Source organism: Microcaecilia unicolor, chromosome 10 (genome assembly GCF_901765095.1).
Source record: "Microcaecilia unicolor chromosome 10, aMicUni1.1, whole genome shotgun sequence".
Taxonomy (NCBI): Eukaryota; Metazoa; Chordata; class Amphibia; order Gymnophiona; family Siphonopidae; genus Microcaecilia; species Microcaecilia unicolor.
Window position 1 is genome coordinate 23978921 of NC_044040.1, and position 14502 is coordinate 23993422.

General features: G+C 41.6%; 1 protein-coding gene across 3 annotated transcripts in view; it reads right to left on the reverse strand.

The window, feature by feature from the left end:
* Positions 1 to 371: 371 nt before the first annotated feature.
* The window catches only part of LOC115478733 (lipase maturation factor 2-like), a 43014-nt gene continuing 28883 nt past the window's right edge, over positions 372 to 14502 (reverse strand). For all 3 annotated transcript variants that reach the window (XM_030216296.1, XM_030216297.1, XM_030216298.1), the window contains exons 7-14: positions 13502 to 13636; positions 12832 to 12937; positions 8708 to 8804; positions 8231 to 8413; positions 7228 to 7396; positions 2617 to 2728; positions 2068 to 2176; positions 372 to 1860 (exon numbers count right to left, since the gene is read on the reverse strand). In XM_030216296.1, the coding sequence (XP_030072156.1) occupies positions 1486 to 1860; positions 2068 to 2176; positions 2617 to 2728; positions 7228 to 7396; positions 8231 to 8413; positions 8708 to 8804; positions 12832 to 12937; positions 13502 to 13636 (1286 nt within the window). In that variant the 3' untranslated portion in view covers positions 372 to 1485. The remainder of the gene's footprint in view (positions 1861 to 2067; positions 2177 to 2616; positions 2729 to 7227; positions 7397 to 8230; positions 8414 to 8707; positions 8805 to 12831; positions 12938 to 13501; positions 13637 to 14502) is intronic.

Sequence of the window (14502 nt, forward strand, 5' to 3'; positions counted from 1 at the left end):
TATGTCCAAAATTATATATATACCTGTAATACACATATTTATATTTTCATATTTTTTGTTATATATTAGCAGAAGCCAAAAACTTTTTAAATCTTTTGAATATATGTATGCTGTTTTAATGGTTAAGCATATTTGAGCATATTGACCTCTGATCAGAAAATCAGTGTCTATTGAATTTTCATATCTGTATATGAATGTGCATATATGTTTTTATTGGCATTATTTATATGTTATATGTTTTGATTTGTAGTGTATTTATTGACCCCTGATGCAGACGCTTTTTAGCGTCGAAACACGGCCTGTGTCGGGTCGCTATCTCTGATATAATAAAGACTGTTGGATTCACGTCTCCAGTGGTGAATCGACTCTTAGCAATGTCCCCGTTTAACCTGTGCACTGACTGCAGCGTCAAAGCACAAAGCTAGATACTAACCGCTTCATGAGATTAAACTGAATCAGAGTCCTGAGCATTACCTAACAACCCTCCTCCCTTCCGAATGCTCCATGGAGTCAGCATTACCTAACTAAGCAGCATTCCCCTTCCCAGTACAGAACAGTATCTGAGGACTAGTCAGGAATATCCCAGAACACCAAGGCTTTATTTAGAAAAGTATAAGAAAAGGCCTGTTCTATGAACAATTGTTTGCAAAATTAAACTCGGCTGCTGTATGCATGAGGTCAGGAGGCAGTGCCAGCTATATCAAAACAGAAGTGCACAAATACGGTGGAAAAATAAATTCCACACCAAACAAACAAAGACAAGCATGGTAAGACTCAAAGAAAAAAAAAAAAAAATAAGAGGCCGGGGAGAGTTTATCCTTGTCCATCTCCTGAAGGGAAGTGCTTAGTAATGGCAGCAGATAACAAGGGAAATGTGTTTGTGCTGCCATGCTGTGGAGGCAGAAAAAGCACAAGCATGCAGAAGGAAGGAAGGAAGGACACTATTACCCCACAAGAGTGGAACCCAAGTCCTTGCTGGTACCAGGCACAGAAAGTCTGTCAGTCAATAATCCTAAATTTTCTCGCTGCCATCACAGAAGTCCGACAGAAGGAGACACCTGAGCAGCTTCCGAGGCTAAAAAAAACATTGGTCTAGTTTTAGCAGGATGAAGTCACTCCAAGCAGCTCAGGGTCTGGGTTTCACACAGGAGTTACAGCAATTTCCTGTGGTTGAACAGCATGATGTAGCTTTCTTGAGAGCTCGTAACAGCATAGCCTTGAGGCATCCCTAAAAGGGTAGCAATCCAATCCTTTGGCTTGTACACAATTTTCAACGGCAATTCCTGTCCTGGGTACGCTGAGGAATAGGATTCTCTTGCCGTGTAGTACAAGAGCCTCGACTGGACTGAACTCTTATCTTTCTGTTTCTTCAAAAATAAGGAGGTTATTTACCAGTATAAAAATATGTATTAGCAGCGCAGGCTAGATCACTGCTGGGCCCAAGGTCATCCAATCTGGTTACTGGGTTGGACACATCTGAACGGACTAATTCTTATCTGCCTTCTTTTTCCTGATCCGTGGGCCATCGCCAGCTGCCTCAGGGACTGGCTTTGCTTTGAGCTCTAGGCTCTCAGCAACATTTACTGGCTTCTCCTCTTTCTTCGTTTGTCCATTTTTCTCTCCGAGGCTGCCGGGTCTAGGCTCACCGCTGTCTGCCCTTCTTGTTCTTGTCCCTTTCTGTTTGCCTGCAGCATTCACTGGTGTCCTATCCTTCAGTGCTTTCAACAGACATATCACCACACCGGCTATAAACAATGAGAAAAGAACACTGGGAGCTGCGTATGGCTGGAGACAGTCCCGCAAAAATGTCAAAGTAAAAGGCAGAGGCGCATCTGTGGAGCGCAGCAAGAACCCTTTATCCTGAAAGGTAAAAATCAAAATCTCAGCCAGACAATAAGAGGAGGTAGAGTGTGATCAGTCTTTACTAGTGTTAGCAGCATCTCTCTAGGGTGTCACCATGTGTACGGGAAAGATGTCATGCAAATCCCCTTATACACCATGCACTTCTAACCTCGGCCTGTAGCACAACATGCAGCTCCCCTTGTACATCCCATACACTACACCTGCCTTCAGTCCAAACTGCGACAGCAAGGTCTCCAGATGTGGGTCTCCAAGGGTCACAGTGGGGTAGAATTCTTTCACATGCTGCCGCCTCCACCAGTGTTGAGGAAGTTCCCTGCAAAAGGATGACGGGAGACAGGCATACGGTGAATTTCCCACCTAATTCAACTATACATTGTACCCCAACAAATCCACCTGAATGGCAGAATTCTGCCCTCTTACTGCCACAGACAAAAACAACCACCTGTCAGAATTACGTTGCTTTCAAAGGCAGAGAGAGGGAAGAGAGGTCCCCAAAATATGGAGAATGTAAATCTACTGCTATCTGTACCCCAGTCACCACCCTTTCTAAATCAGGGCAGGGCTTATGTTCTCCCCTCCCCCACCCCCGATACGTCCAAATCAGCTGGTGTCCTACTAGGCATTCACCCGATATGCCCTTTCCCACACTCTAGACATCTCTTCCCATCATGCCCCTGGCTGCCAAACATGCCCCATTCTTTACCCTACTAGGGCCCATTAGACCATGTCTTATCAGTAAGTGTTGATCCTTACCCATTTTCATTTACTTCTGTGAACCAGTACTTGAACAGCTGGGCTCTGATATACACAGGTGGTTTAGCATGGAAGGGATACCTTGACTCATCTACTTGCACTAGATTGATCACTGTCAGAAAAGACCCAGTACAGGCATTATTTGAGTATCTGCACCACAGGTTCCTCACACACAATTATATATTACCCTATGTTCAAACAAGGAGGCAGCCCCCTCACCTTGACCATTCTTATACACAGACTACAGGGTAGATATTCAGAATCAGGCAGCAGAAGCCCCTATGCAGTTAAATTGCACTGACCGGCCAATTGGTGCTGGGGAAGTTCTCAAACGTATGTGGCAATATTCAATGTTGGTACTCAGATAACTCTCCAGGCAAGTAGAATCACATATAGAGCAGTCTTAACTTGCCTGGGTAGCTAACTGGGAACCAACTGGTACCCAGTTAACTTCTGGGATCTACAGAGTGCCTGGATATTCAATGCTTGTGCCTAGATGGCATTGAACACCTGGGTCAAATTCAGTCCATGGTGGTCAGCACCTTTAAAATTGTTGACTGCTGTTGGCTGAATACCTGAGGGGTGGGGGGGAAAGGGAGAATAGAATAGGGGAAGCTATAAATTATAACACTGTCCTATACTGCCAAATTTCATTCCAAGTGTAATGAAAAACACCCTATATTTTCAATTTCACCTCAATTCTCTCCAAGTAGGTATCATCTACACTTAAGGTAGCAGGACTCAAATTGTCCTCTATCCTAAAACAGGAAACTAAATTTTTTGTGAGTTTGCTCTTAATTTGTGTAATTAGAAATTACATATTACACCCTATTTAACATTTTATTTGTTGTCAGTAGGTTGATCTTACTGACAAAAATTATAATTTCTAATGTAATATCATAATCGTAATGAGATTCTATGCTCTTAGAAAATCCATCCATATGGAACTCTGAATAATAGCTTGATAAGATCTCCACCAAATATAACCCAGCTCTCAATATACTTCAATCTACTTCACCTACATTTATATAAGAGGATATAATTCCACGTTATTAGCCTGTATGATGGTGATAGGAAGTCTGAAGGATCCTAAACAAGTGGAATTATATCCTCTTATATAAATGTAGGTGAAGTAGATTGAAGTATATTGAGAGCTGGGTTATATTTGGTGAATTACAGTGAAGACCCCCTCTATCAAATTTGGATTAATAAGGATACCATAGTGAGTGGATTATTGATAAGATCTCAGCATATCCCAGCTATTAATAAATTTGTCTGAATCAATCTAGATGTAATGAGGATGTAAATTGATTAAGAGAATAAATTAACTCCTCCTTTCAATAAGATCTGTTTCTTCGTTCCCCAAGGTCCTGACTGCTTGATAACGGGTATTTGAATGCTATTATTTATAATAGGAAATCAAATGACTATTGTAATGATAAAGTTGCCTCTATTACAGCTAGAATTCTTAAAGCACGTTAGAGGTGTTCATCATACAAAAGCAAAAAATGAATGATTTTTGTTTAATCAGTTAGGAAATAGTTTGTGACAAACACCTCTGTGCGCCTAAGGGCAATACTAAGCTCTGGAAACTAAAATGGTGGCAACACTTTCATAAGGCAGAATCAGTACTGTTAGTAGATCACGCAAAGTGAATTGGGAAGCATCTTTTACAATGATTTTATTTATATTTCTTTGAGACTGCAGCAACCTTGACAACACCTACAGCACAAATGTTTTAAGTTGGTAGTGGCATAAAAAAAAAATATGACTTCTACAATTTTGACACCGTCAGTGCCTTAATTCTAACAGAAGGTATTTCCATACACATAAAAGTTCAAAAATTAAAGTTTTTGAAGTCAAACGTTAAAAAAAAATATATTTTTTTTACATGACATACGGCCTACTAGAATCAATGTTTGTTAGATTTAGGGCCTTGTTTACTAAGCTGTGCTTATTCGCGCTAATGCTAGAGAAACCCATTGGAAGAAAAAAAAAAAAAAAACAGGGTACCAGCTTACGGCTGTCACCACGACATAGACTTCTGTAAACAATTTGAATAATTTCAGGCATTTTGGATTGGAATGACAATCATGGGCAAGGTGTCGGTAAGGGACAAAATGAGAATACAGACATTTCGTGAACAAGGTTCTGGAGCAAAGACGAGAGAAGCTATGTATCATCTCAAGAACTGGAAGGTCAGTACTATTAAGCGTGACTACAATATTCTGACATATTGCTAATTGTATCATTTGAATGACAATTTTACTATGTTTTAGCTCAAACGCACAAGAATCGCTAGGTAATAAAGCTAAAATGTCAGTAACATCTATATAACTTAAGATACTTAAATATTATTTAATAATACTTAAGCAATGTGTAAGTATGATGATTAAGTACATAAAATTTGCTATTGAAATTCAAAACGAATGCTGAGAAAGCTGCAAAAAACTGTAGGGGGTTACTTTTTTTTGCCTCATCCTGTATGTTATGTATTAAGGGATATGTAACCCCAATCCTAGGGTAAAGTCAGTCTGGGCCCTGCTTTGTAGCCCAATGAAGCATGAGGGAGGTCAGGGTCATAACTCAATTTATAATACAGGGCCAGAGTAGTCTCCTGTAGGCCGGAGTTCTCACCCACAAGTGTGTATAACAATAATCCACATTACACTCGTAGGTATCAAACAAACTTATTGAACAGTTCAACGTGGTTCAATATTCCCAGGAATACTCAAAAAAAGGGATAACTTTGTATATTATTTACACTTTTCATTTGCAGCAATGGTGTTATTTCCGGCTTTAATTCACACCGTCTCCACACTCAATGTCCTCCCTGACTCATCATTGTTCCATCTTAGACCCCAGAGACTCAGTAATCTCAGAGTAGGAAGCCTCCATTTCTGTTCTTTACACCAGGTCCTCAAATGGGATTCCTTCTGCCCCTCCCCCCCCCATCACACTTGGGAGAGCCCTGCTCTCCCTTCTGAGGTTTCTTTTCTCTGGACTTACACCATAGTCTCTCCCTTACACCTTTTTGGGAGCAGGTTACCAATTCTCATCTTGCTTTGATGCAGAAGCCTCCTACCACTTCTTCTCTGCTGATCCCGTTCCGGAGGTCTGGGACCCTCTCTGTCTCTTGGCAGGAGGTCAAGTAACCAAAGACCTCCCACAAACCTTTCCCGCTCGCCTTGCCACTTCTGGCTAGGCTGGCTGAAACTCTCCTTCCTGAGCTCCTCTTTCTCCCCAGCAACCACAGCCCTCACCAGAGGCTCTCTATCCTTTCCAGAGGCTTGTAACACACAGGAAATTCCCCTTCCTGAAATCCAGCAGGAGAGGAATATACTGGGTGTTACAAAGGAAAAGGAAAGAGAAAAAAAAAAAAAAAAAGCTTATTTTCTATGAGAATTTGTTGATCTATACAATTTTAAGTTTTATTACAGTACTAGGAAAAAATGCCCGTTTCTGAGTGCAATGAAACGGGCGCTAGCAAGGGGCCCCCTCCCTCCGTCCCTGGAGCTACTTGCATTACTTGTTCGGGCCGGGGTTCGCGTTCGCCTCGCGTTTCGGCCATCGAGTGTTATAGCTCCGTCCTCGACGTCATGACGTTTTGACGCGAGGGCGGTGCAGACACTCCAGGGCACACCGGAAATCTCGGGCGCCTCAACTTCCGTGGAGGCTTCAGAACGTTGGGGTTGCCTTTTATATAGAGAGATTTTATTATACAGCCCATTATACCCCGATGAACATTTTAATCTAAACATGGACATGCTGTATATGTGTTTCATGTAAACAAAGGATTTTTTTTTTAATTTCACAAGACCTTTTCCTTCTATAAGCTATGTCTTGTTACTTCTGGTTTGCTGAGGATCTTGCTTCTGGGTCTAGTGCTGGGCAGACTTATACGGTCTGTGCCCTGACAATGGCAGATACAAATCAAGGTAAGGTATACACAAAATGTAAGCACATATGAGTTTATCTTGTTGGGCAGAGACTGGATGGACCGTGCAAGTCTTTTTCTGCCATCATCTACTATGTTATTTTAGCTAGGGTCTTGGCGTACCTGCCTCCCTCTACCCATCAGAGCTCCTTTTTCTGCCCAATCTAGCCATTCCAAAAATGCTTGAGTCAGCTGTTTCTACATTAACATGTGTCAGGCACTCACCTGCTCCAAGGGTTCTTAGATCATACTTCATTCTATCTACTCTCCACTGGGTATAGACTCAGCTGCATGTGTGTATTATCTGCAGGAAACAAGTCTGTCCTGGGACTAGTTCTGCTCAATACACTTGAGATTTGAAATAACTTTCTATAACCTCTTGCCATAGAGTGAATTCTATCCACCAGTATCCCGTGTTTTCAGTTAACCAGTTTCTAATCTAGTCCACCACTGAGGGACCCATCCTCATGCTGCTTAGCTTAATTACTAGCTTCCTTACCAAAACAGGATGGTCCTGAAAGCTTTGTTGAAATCCAACTATCAAGCACATACCAATAATTTCATTCTCTGGTCACCCACTCAAAGAAACTGGCTGGATTTCCCCAACACAAGCTTCCTGTGATAAACTATGCTGTCTCAGATCATATATCCTCCAGGATACGTTGTTCTCTTACCTTCCTTCTTGCCCTGCAGCAGACGGTAGATGAAGCTGGTGAACCAGGGGCTCTGTGTGTGATGGTCCAAAGCAGCAAACCACATCTGCCAGTCAAGTCTAGGTTGATGTGGTGCTACCACAGGTGACATATTGCTCAGATTACCAGGCTTGTACATGAATTCAATTTCCTAAAAGGGAAAAAAAAAACAGGAGCTTGAATTGCAAAGCGTGTAAACCTAGGTTACACTGCCATACCATAGCTGTTTCTCAGCCAATTTGCCACGTAACTTCTTATCTTCAAATAACTTAACCCCACACCATCAATATTTAAACAATATTTCTAAAGTCACTCCAGTATGTGTATGTGAGCATATATATGTATATTGTTTTTAATAAAACTTTTTATAGACCAACAGAAGAGGATCCAATTTCCAATTTGAAATAGGGATTTAAACTGCTATTCCTAAGACCTGCCTGCTGCTTTAATAGGATTGGCCATCATATCTGAAGCTGGCAGACCCTGGTACGTATCACTGTCACATTTTAGGGGGATGGGAGGAGGTCAGTAAACACTGGGGGAGTAAGGGAGGGGTTATAACTTAATCCCTCCAGTGGTCATTTGGGGCACCTTTTGGTCACTTAGTTGTGATTGAAACAGGTATAAGCCAAAAAAAAAAAAAAACCCTTAATTTTGGCCCTAAACATTTTCGTTTTGTTCCATTATTGCAGAGAAACGTCTCTCTTGGTGCCGCCCATGTCCCACCCAACCCCCCCCCCCCCCCCCCAAATTTGGACAATCTGTGGAGCAAAACACATCTAACACCAGGGCATTGAAAAACGCAACTTGGATGTTTTAAAGAGAAAAATGTCCTCCTGCCACCTTATACCTTTTTGGATGTTTTTTGATTTTTGAAAATGAGCCCCACAGCATTAACTCGGGAGTATCACAGTATCCCCCTCACTACACTCCAATCCCCTGCACTTTTGTAACTCCTCTCTTAAAGAAGCTAGTTAACAATTACCGTCCAGGACTTCTGGTCATAACTTGCTTCCACCACTACTTCTGGACGTCCTCCAACCCCAGTCATCCTCCTGAACAGCCCGTACGAATTCACCAGCTGGTATTTGTCCACTGCATTATGCATATTGTGTACAGCTGGCCAAAGATTCCCATTGGTTTCAAATTCAATGTAGGTATAGGGCACCTGTGAAGTAGAAGAAATATGGGGCAGAGAGGTTAGTGTAAGCAGGCAAATGCCCTACAGTTGAAGATTTCAAAGGTTGTTATAAGCCTTTAGTTCCTATATTCAGTATTCCCTAATCTTCCCCCACACATGCATACCAGCCAGTTCACTCCTACTCTTCCCCAATGTCCTCTTTCAACGTCTCAGCCCCCATATGCAATGCCTAATGGCTTCTATCTTCAAAGCTCTTCAGCAATCACAGGTGCTTCCTTCCATTCATTTACCAGGCTTCAGGAAACCTGGGTTTGTTCTTACCAGGCTGATCGTGAACATCCCTACAGCAGCTGTGGAAAAGACAGCCCATTGCAGCGTAGCCCAGAACTTCTGGAGGATGCCCCTTATACAGGCACTCCTGGAGTGGGAAGAGAAGTCACAGTGGAGTTATGTCACATTATAATCAGAAGATTACATTTTACACTTTATTCACAGCTTGCAGACAACAGATGTCAAATACAGTAAACACAAATCAATTGGGGTTAACGCCCATCACCTTCAACAATACACAGTTTCAGCCAGCCATTCATTTTTCTATTACTCATCTGCACTCACGTTTGTCAGTTGCTGTAAGCAAATTTTTATTGTAAAAAGAGCATTTGGACTTTGGAGGGGAGAAGTGGAAATGCACAAGTGAATGATTCTGCTGCTTTTGCTGGCAAGAGACCTTAAAATCTGCACCTTCTGTGATCTGGTGGGAGTTTCACCATTACTACTGTGGTCTGTCACCCACTAACACTCTTGGTTGGTTAGCTAAACGGAAAGTATGCAATGAGATGGGGCTAGATAGGCTACAGCCATGGGTATCGAAGGAACTTAGTGAAGTTCTGGAAGCCCCTGCTGACTGATCTTTTCACTGCTTCTTTAGAGTTGGGAGTAATTGCAGAAGACTGAAGAAAAGCGACGTGGTTCCTCTCCAGAAAAGTTACAGGAGGAAACTGTGAACTATGGGCTGATCAGGCTGGTTGGAGGAGTGGCCTAGTGGTTAGGGTGGTGGACTTTGGTCCTGAGGAACTGAGTTCAATTCCCACTTCAGGCTCAGGCAGCTCCTTGAGACTCTGGGCAAGTCACTTAACCCTCCATTGCCCCATGTAAGCCGCATTGAGCCTGCCATGAGTGGGAAAGCGCAGGGTACAAATGTAACAAAAATAAAATAGATACTATTGGAGATTCTACATGGAATGTTGCTACTATTGGAGATTCTACATGGAATGTTGCTATTCCACTAGCAACATTCCATGTAGAAGGCTGCGCAGGCTTCTGTTTCTGTGAGTCTGACGTCCTGCGTCCAGAAGCAGAAGCCTGCGCGGCCACATTGGTGACCTGCAAGGGCCGACTTCTACATGGAATGTTCCTAGTGGAATAGCAACATTCCATGTAGAATCTCAGATAGAAGCAACAGTGGTGGAGGAGTGGCCTAGTGGTTAGGGTGGTGGACTTTGGTCCTGGGGAACTGAGTTCGATTCCCACTTCAGGCACAGGCAGCTCCTTGTGACTCTGGGCAAGTCACTTAACCCTCCATTGCCCCATGTAAGCCGCATTGAGCCTGCCATGAGTGGGAAAGCGCGGGGTATAAATGTAACGAAAAAAAAAAAATAAGGTGGCCACATAGGTATATGACAATAGCAAAATGTCCGAATGCTTGGATTCATAGGAGAGGAACTGCCAGCAGGAAAAAAGTGGTGATGGAGAGACTTCATTTGGAGTACTGTGTGTACTTCTGGAGAGATTATCTTCAAATAGATAGAAACTGGATCCAGTTAGTCCAGAGAACAGCTACTAAAATGGTCAATGGTCTCTGTAATAAAGCATAAAGGGACAAACGAAATGTGTTATGCCCATCAGCCAGCAGAGGGAGATGTGAGCCCTGCCTTATAAAAAGGGCAGCATACAGAAATACTGGTGATCTTCTGTTTTAACAAAGCAAAGATAGGGGAAAAAGCCCTTCAACCATCTGAAAGGTTTTAATCCAGAGTATCCAACCAGAGGCCACCACAGAAAATTTCTCAGACACCTCCATCCAGGAGTAGAACACATCAGTGTGGGCCTCTGGACTAGTTACTCAAGGAAAGAAAATTAGCAGGAAAGAGAACATTTCTTCCTCCTTATGGTCCATATCTGTTTCATGCAGAATTTTTATTCTGTTTTGACTCAATTCCCTCTAACATATAGTACAACCACCCCTCCAATTTGATCCACTATCATTGTGATATAATTTGTACCCAGATGACAGTGTCCCATTGATTGTCCTTCAACCAGGTCTCAGAAATTCCTATTATCAGAAATTCCTTTAGATTGTAAGCTCCTCTGAGCAGGGACTGTCCTTCTTTGTTGATTTGTACAGCGCTGCGTAACCCTAGTAGCGCTCTAGAAATGTTAAGTAGTAGTAGTAGAAATTCCTATTATACCTGCCTCTTCATTTTGTGCTATATATTCTACCTCTCCCATCTTATTTTTTAGGCTTCTAGCATTTGTATATAGACACTTTTAATTGTGTTATTTCCCTGTATCTACAAGCTGCTTAGAAGTTGACAGGAGTAATTTGCTCACCATTGTTGAAACCTCTATTGGGATTTCCTAAATGTCATGTTTTAATAGCATCTTTCAAGGATACCCCAACTCATACTCTCCGGAGCGTCTGTCAGCTTCCCTCCCCCAACTATAGCTATGTAATGCAAGGTTCCACATTAGGAGTCACCGACCAGGAAAGGGATCTAGGCTTGAGGAGTGCCGGCATTGGCGGCAGCCCGCTGACTTCCTTGCTACAGAGGCACACAAGAAGGAAGGGGGGATACTTTCACAGTAGATTTCTTTGACTGGCTTTGGCATCCCCACCAGCAAAGGTACAATATCTAACGCGTGTGTGTGGGGGGGGGGGGGGGAATAGGAAGAGGAAATATGACCCCCACGAATAGCCGGTTATGGCCCAAACTTTAGTCGCACGATTAACATTTTTAAATTGCACGATTAAAAACTGTAATCAAAATGCAGCCCTACAATTAACACATGCTACACCTACTAGCTTCAAGTAGTGTTCCTCTGATTTTAGTACTATTTGGAAGGGCAAACAACCATTCCTTAATTTACCTGTTCCACTCCCTCCTGATTTTAAAAGCCTCTGTCAAGCCTTAACCTTCCCCTGAATCTTTTCTGGTTCCATTATATTTTTGAGATGTGGCAACCAGAAACACACAATAGTCAAGGTGCAGTCACACCATGGATAAATACAGAGGCATTGTATGATACTGTATTCTAATTTCCATTCTTTTATAATACCTAGCAGTCTGTTTACCTTTTTGACTGGTGTGGCACACTGAATGGAGAATTTCATTGTACCGTCCACAACGATGCCAAGACCTTTTTCCCTGGGTCATGGCCCTGATACAGAACCTAGCACTGTGTACCTATAGTTTGGATTATTTTATCCTGTGTGAATCACTTTGCATTTGACCACATTAAATTTCATCAGCCATTTACTCAGTCTTGTAAGAACTTCCTGAAGTCCCTACAATCCAGCTGTGATCTAACACTGGAATGATGTTTCTTTTTTTCTTAAATTTCCATGCAAATGTTTAGTTAACTACCAATCTGAAAAATTTGTGTTTTATGAACCTTCCCAACTTGAGCTATTCATAACATCTAAAAGGTCAATTGGAACAAGTTTTCCAACTAGTAATACTGCTTGATAGTGAAATATAGAGTCCAGAACATGTCCGTTTAAACTTTTTCTTAATTCTTTTGTTGTAATTAGTCTTCAACAGTTTTGAAATTTTGAACTCCCACTTTGTGGACTTTTATTGGTAAGAGATATATATTTGTAAATGGAAAAATTATTATTTCTTTATTGTAAATTTTTTTTCTCAACTGATTTTCTTAAACAAGTTTATGTTTGTAATGTAATGGAAATTCAATAAATAAACAACAACAACAACAAAAGATCTAATAAGCTAAGACTTCTCTGCCAAAAATCCATGCTGTCTAATCCATTAGGTCATGTTCATCCACACGCTCAGTAATTTTGGATTTCATAATGCCCTCTGTCATTTTGCTTAACACTCCATTTCTGGCCTTTTTCATCTGGTTAACATGGCCATACCAGAATTCAGGGTTGAATTAAAAAAATCCAAAACCAAAACAAACCCCCACCACAAATACAGACTACACTTTAGCCAGTTATAGATAAATGTGTTACCCTCAGGTATAAAACTCCAGCTCACATCGGTGTAGTGTTAATTCCCAGCAAGAAAATTAACTGACTTGTCCTCAGTGCTCACTAAAATGAGCAATGTACAGAATTGCTTACGCCCAAAAGGTGATATGAAAGTTAAATGCTGCCAAGACACCTAGAGCATTTCATGAGACGATATAACTTCAGCTTACTGTACCTGTACATGGAAAACAGTATCTCCCAAGCCAGGGAGGCTGCCCCGATCCACACTGTGGGTAGTGTTACAATCTTTAGCCATTGTATAAACTCATGGTAAGTGAAACCTACAGGCAAGAAGGGCAATTAAAACAGAATTGAACAGTCTTGGACAGTATTTGCCTAATGGCCAACTAACAGCCCCTCTAAAATAAAGTGAGCAAGGCGGATTACAAAAACTCCAAATATCAAGTAAAATCAAATGTATCTACCATAAAATACCAGGTTTAGAGAAGATCAGCAGGTTAGAAGACAACTTTTCTTTCATTGCAACAGCAGAAAGCACACTTACATCCCTCCCCCTGCCCAAAAGTATTGAAATGACAGTGCTACTAGCCGCTTAGAGACTAAAGAGCAGACAGTCATAATACAATCTTGAGAACCATGCAGATTAGGAACAAAAGCAATATTTGGCCCATATAAGACAATGGGTCTGGCTTTGTTATGCTGTTTTGAACCAAATTTCCTATACCTACTGGAACGTTTGCTGAGTTTCTCTTCCTTTCGTGTTTTAGACGAGGCTTCATTGCAGGATCTCAAACTGCCAGTTATCTCCCTCCAAGCTGTGCACTTTATTATTTCCACAGTACATTAAGCAGCAGGCATATGGCTTATGAAAAGGGATAGCTTACTTGGTTTGGATTCAATGAGTTGCTTCTCCCAGTTGATATTTAGTCCAAAGTAGTGCACACTCCAATAAATCAGTAAAGCATACACTGCCAGCTCCAGCAAAACAGTGAGGAAAGAGAGCAGCGTGCGGTTCCAGGCTGTCAACAGAAAAAGAAAGGGACAGCATGGTCAACATCATAATTCACATGACCAGCATTTAACCTTAACTTCCTGTCACAGCTTGTTCAGATGTGGCATCATGTTATTAATCCAAATTACTAGCAAAATTATGTGTTCCCCAGTTCCCCTCCTGCTCAAAGCTCTTCCATCTTTCACTGCTCCATCTGGAAGCTGACAGCGGACTTCAGATACTTGGAGGCTTGGGTTTGTTTGTTTTTTTCAACAGGTCGTATTTCTTAGAAGACTTCAAAAGCAGAACTCTGCAAATATTCTGTATTTTTGTGCAAGACTAGTTTAATAGCCTTGTACGATCATAAAATAAAAAAAAAAAAAAGGGGGTGGGGGGTGGGAACCTCCACAAAGCCTTTGAGCTAGAATATGTTTTTGAAAAATTAGTTGAGACAATACATCCCAGTCAATGAATAATGCATAAACAGTGAATAAAAAAAGAAACCCGACTAGAGACATCCAAACAACTGCATTTGAGGACTCCTCTGCCCTGAGATTTCAGCATTGAAATAACCGGAGATGTGGAATAACTTCCATTCCAGAAGACATCATGAGTCTGGAAAAAGAAGTGGCCAAGAGACAAGAGAAATGCATTTTAAAAAACCCTACAGAACTAAACAAACTATTATTTACTATAACTCAAGATACAGCACAAGAATTAAGTGGCATCTGGTGAGGTTAGCAGGACACAGCACTTCTTAAGTCTGGAATTCGTTATCACAAAAGGATGCCGACGCCATTATCACAACTGGGTTCAAACTGGTATTGCACAAAAATTATGAAGACAGGTCAGAGACTACTGGACAATGTCAAGGGTGTTTCTCAAGGCTGAGGG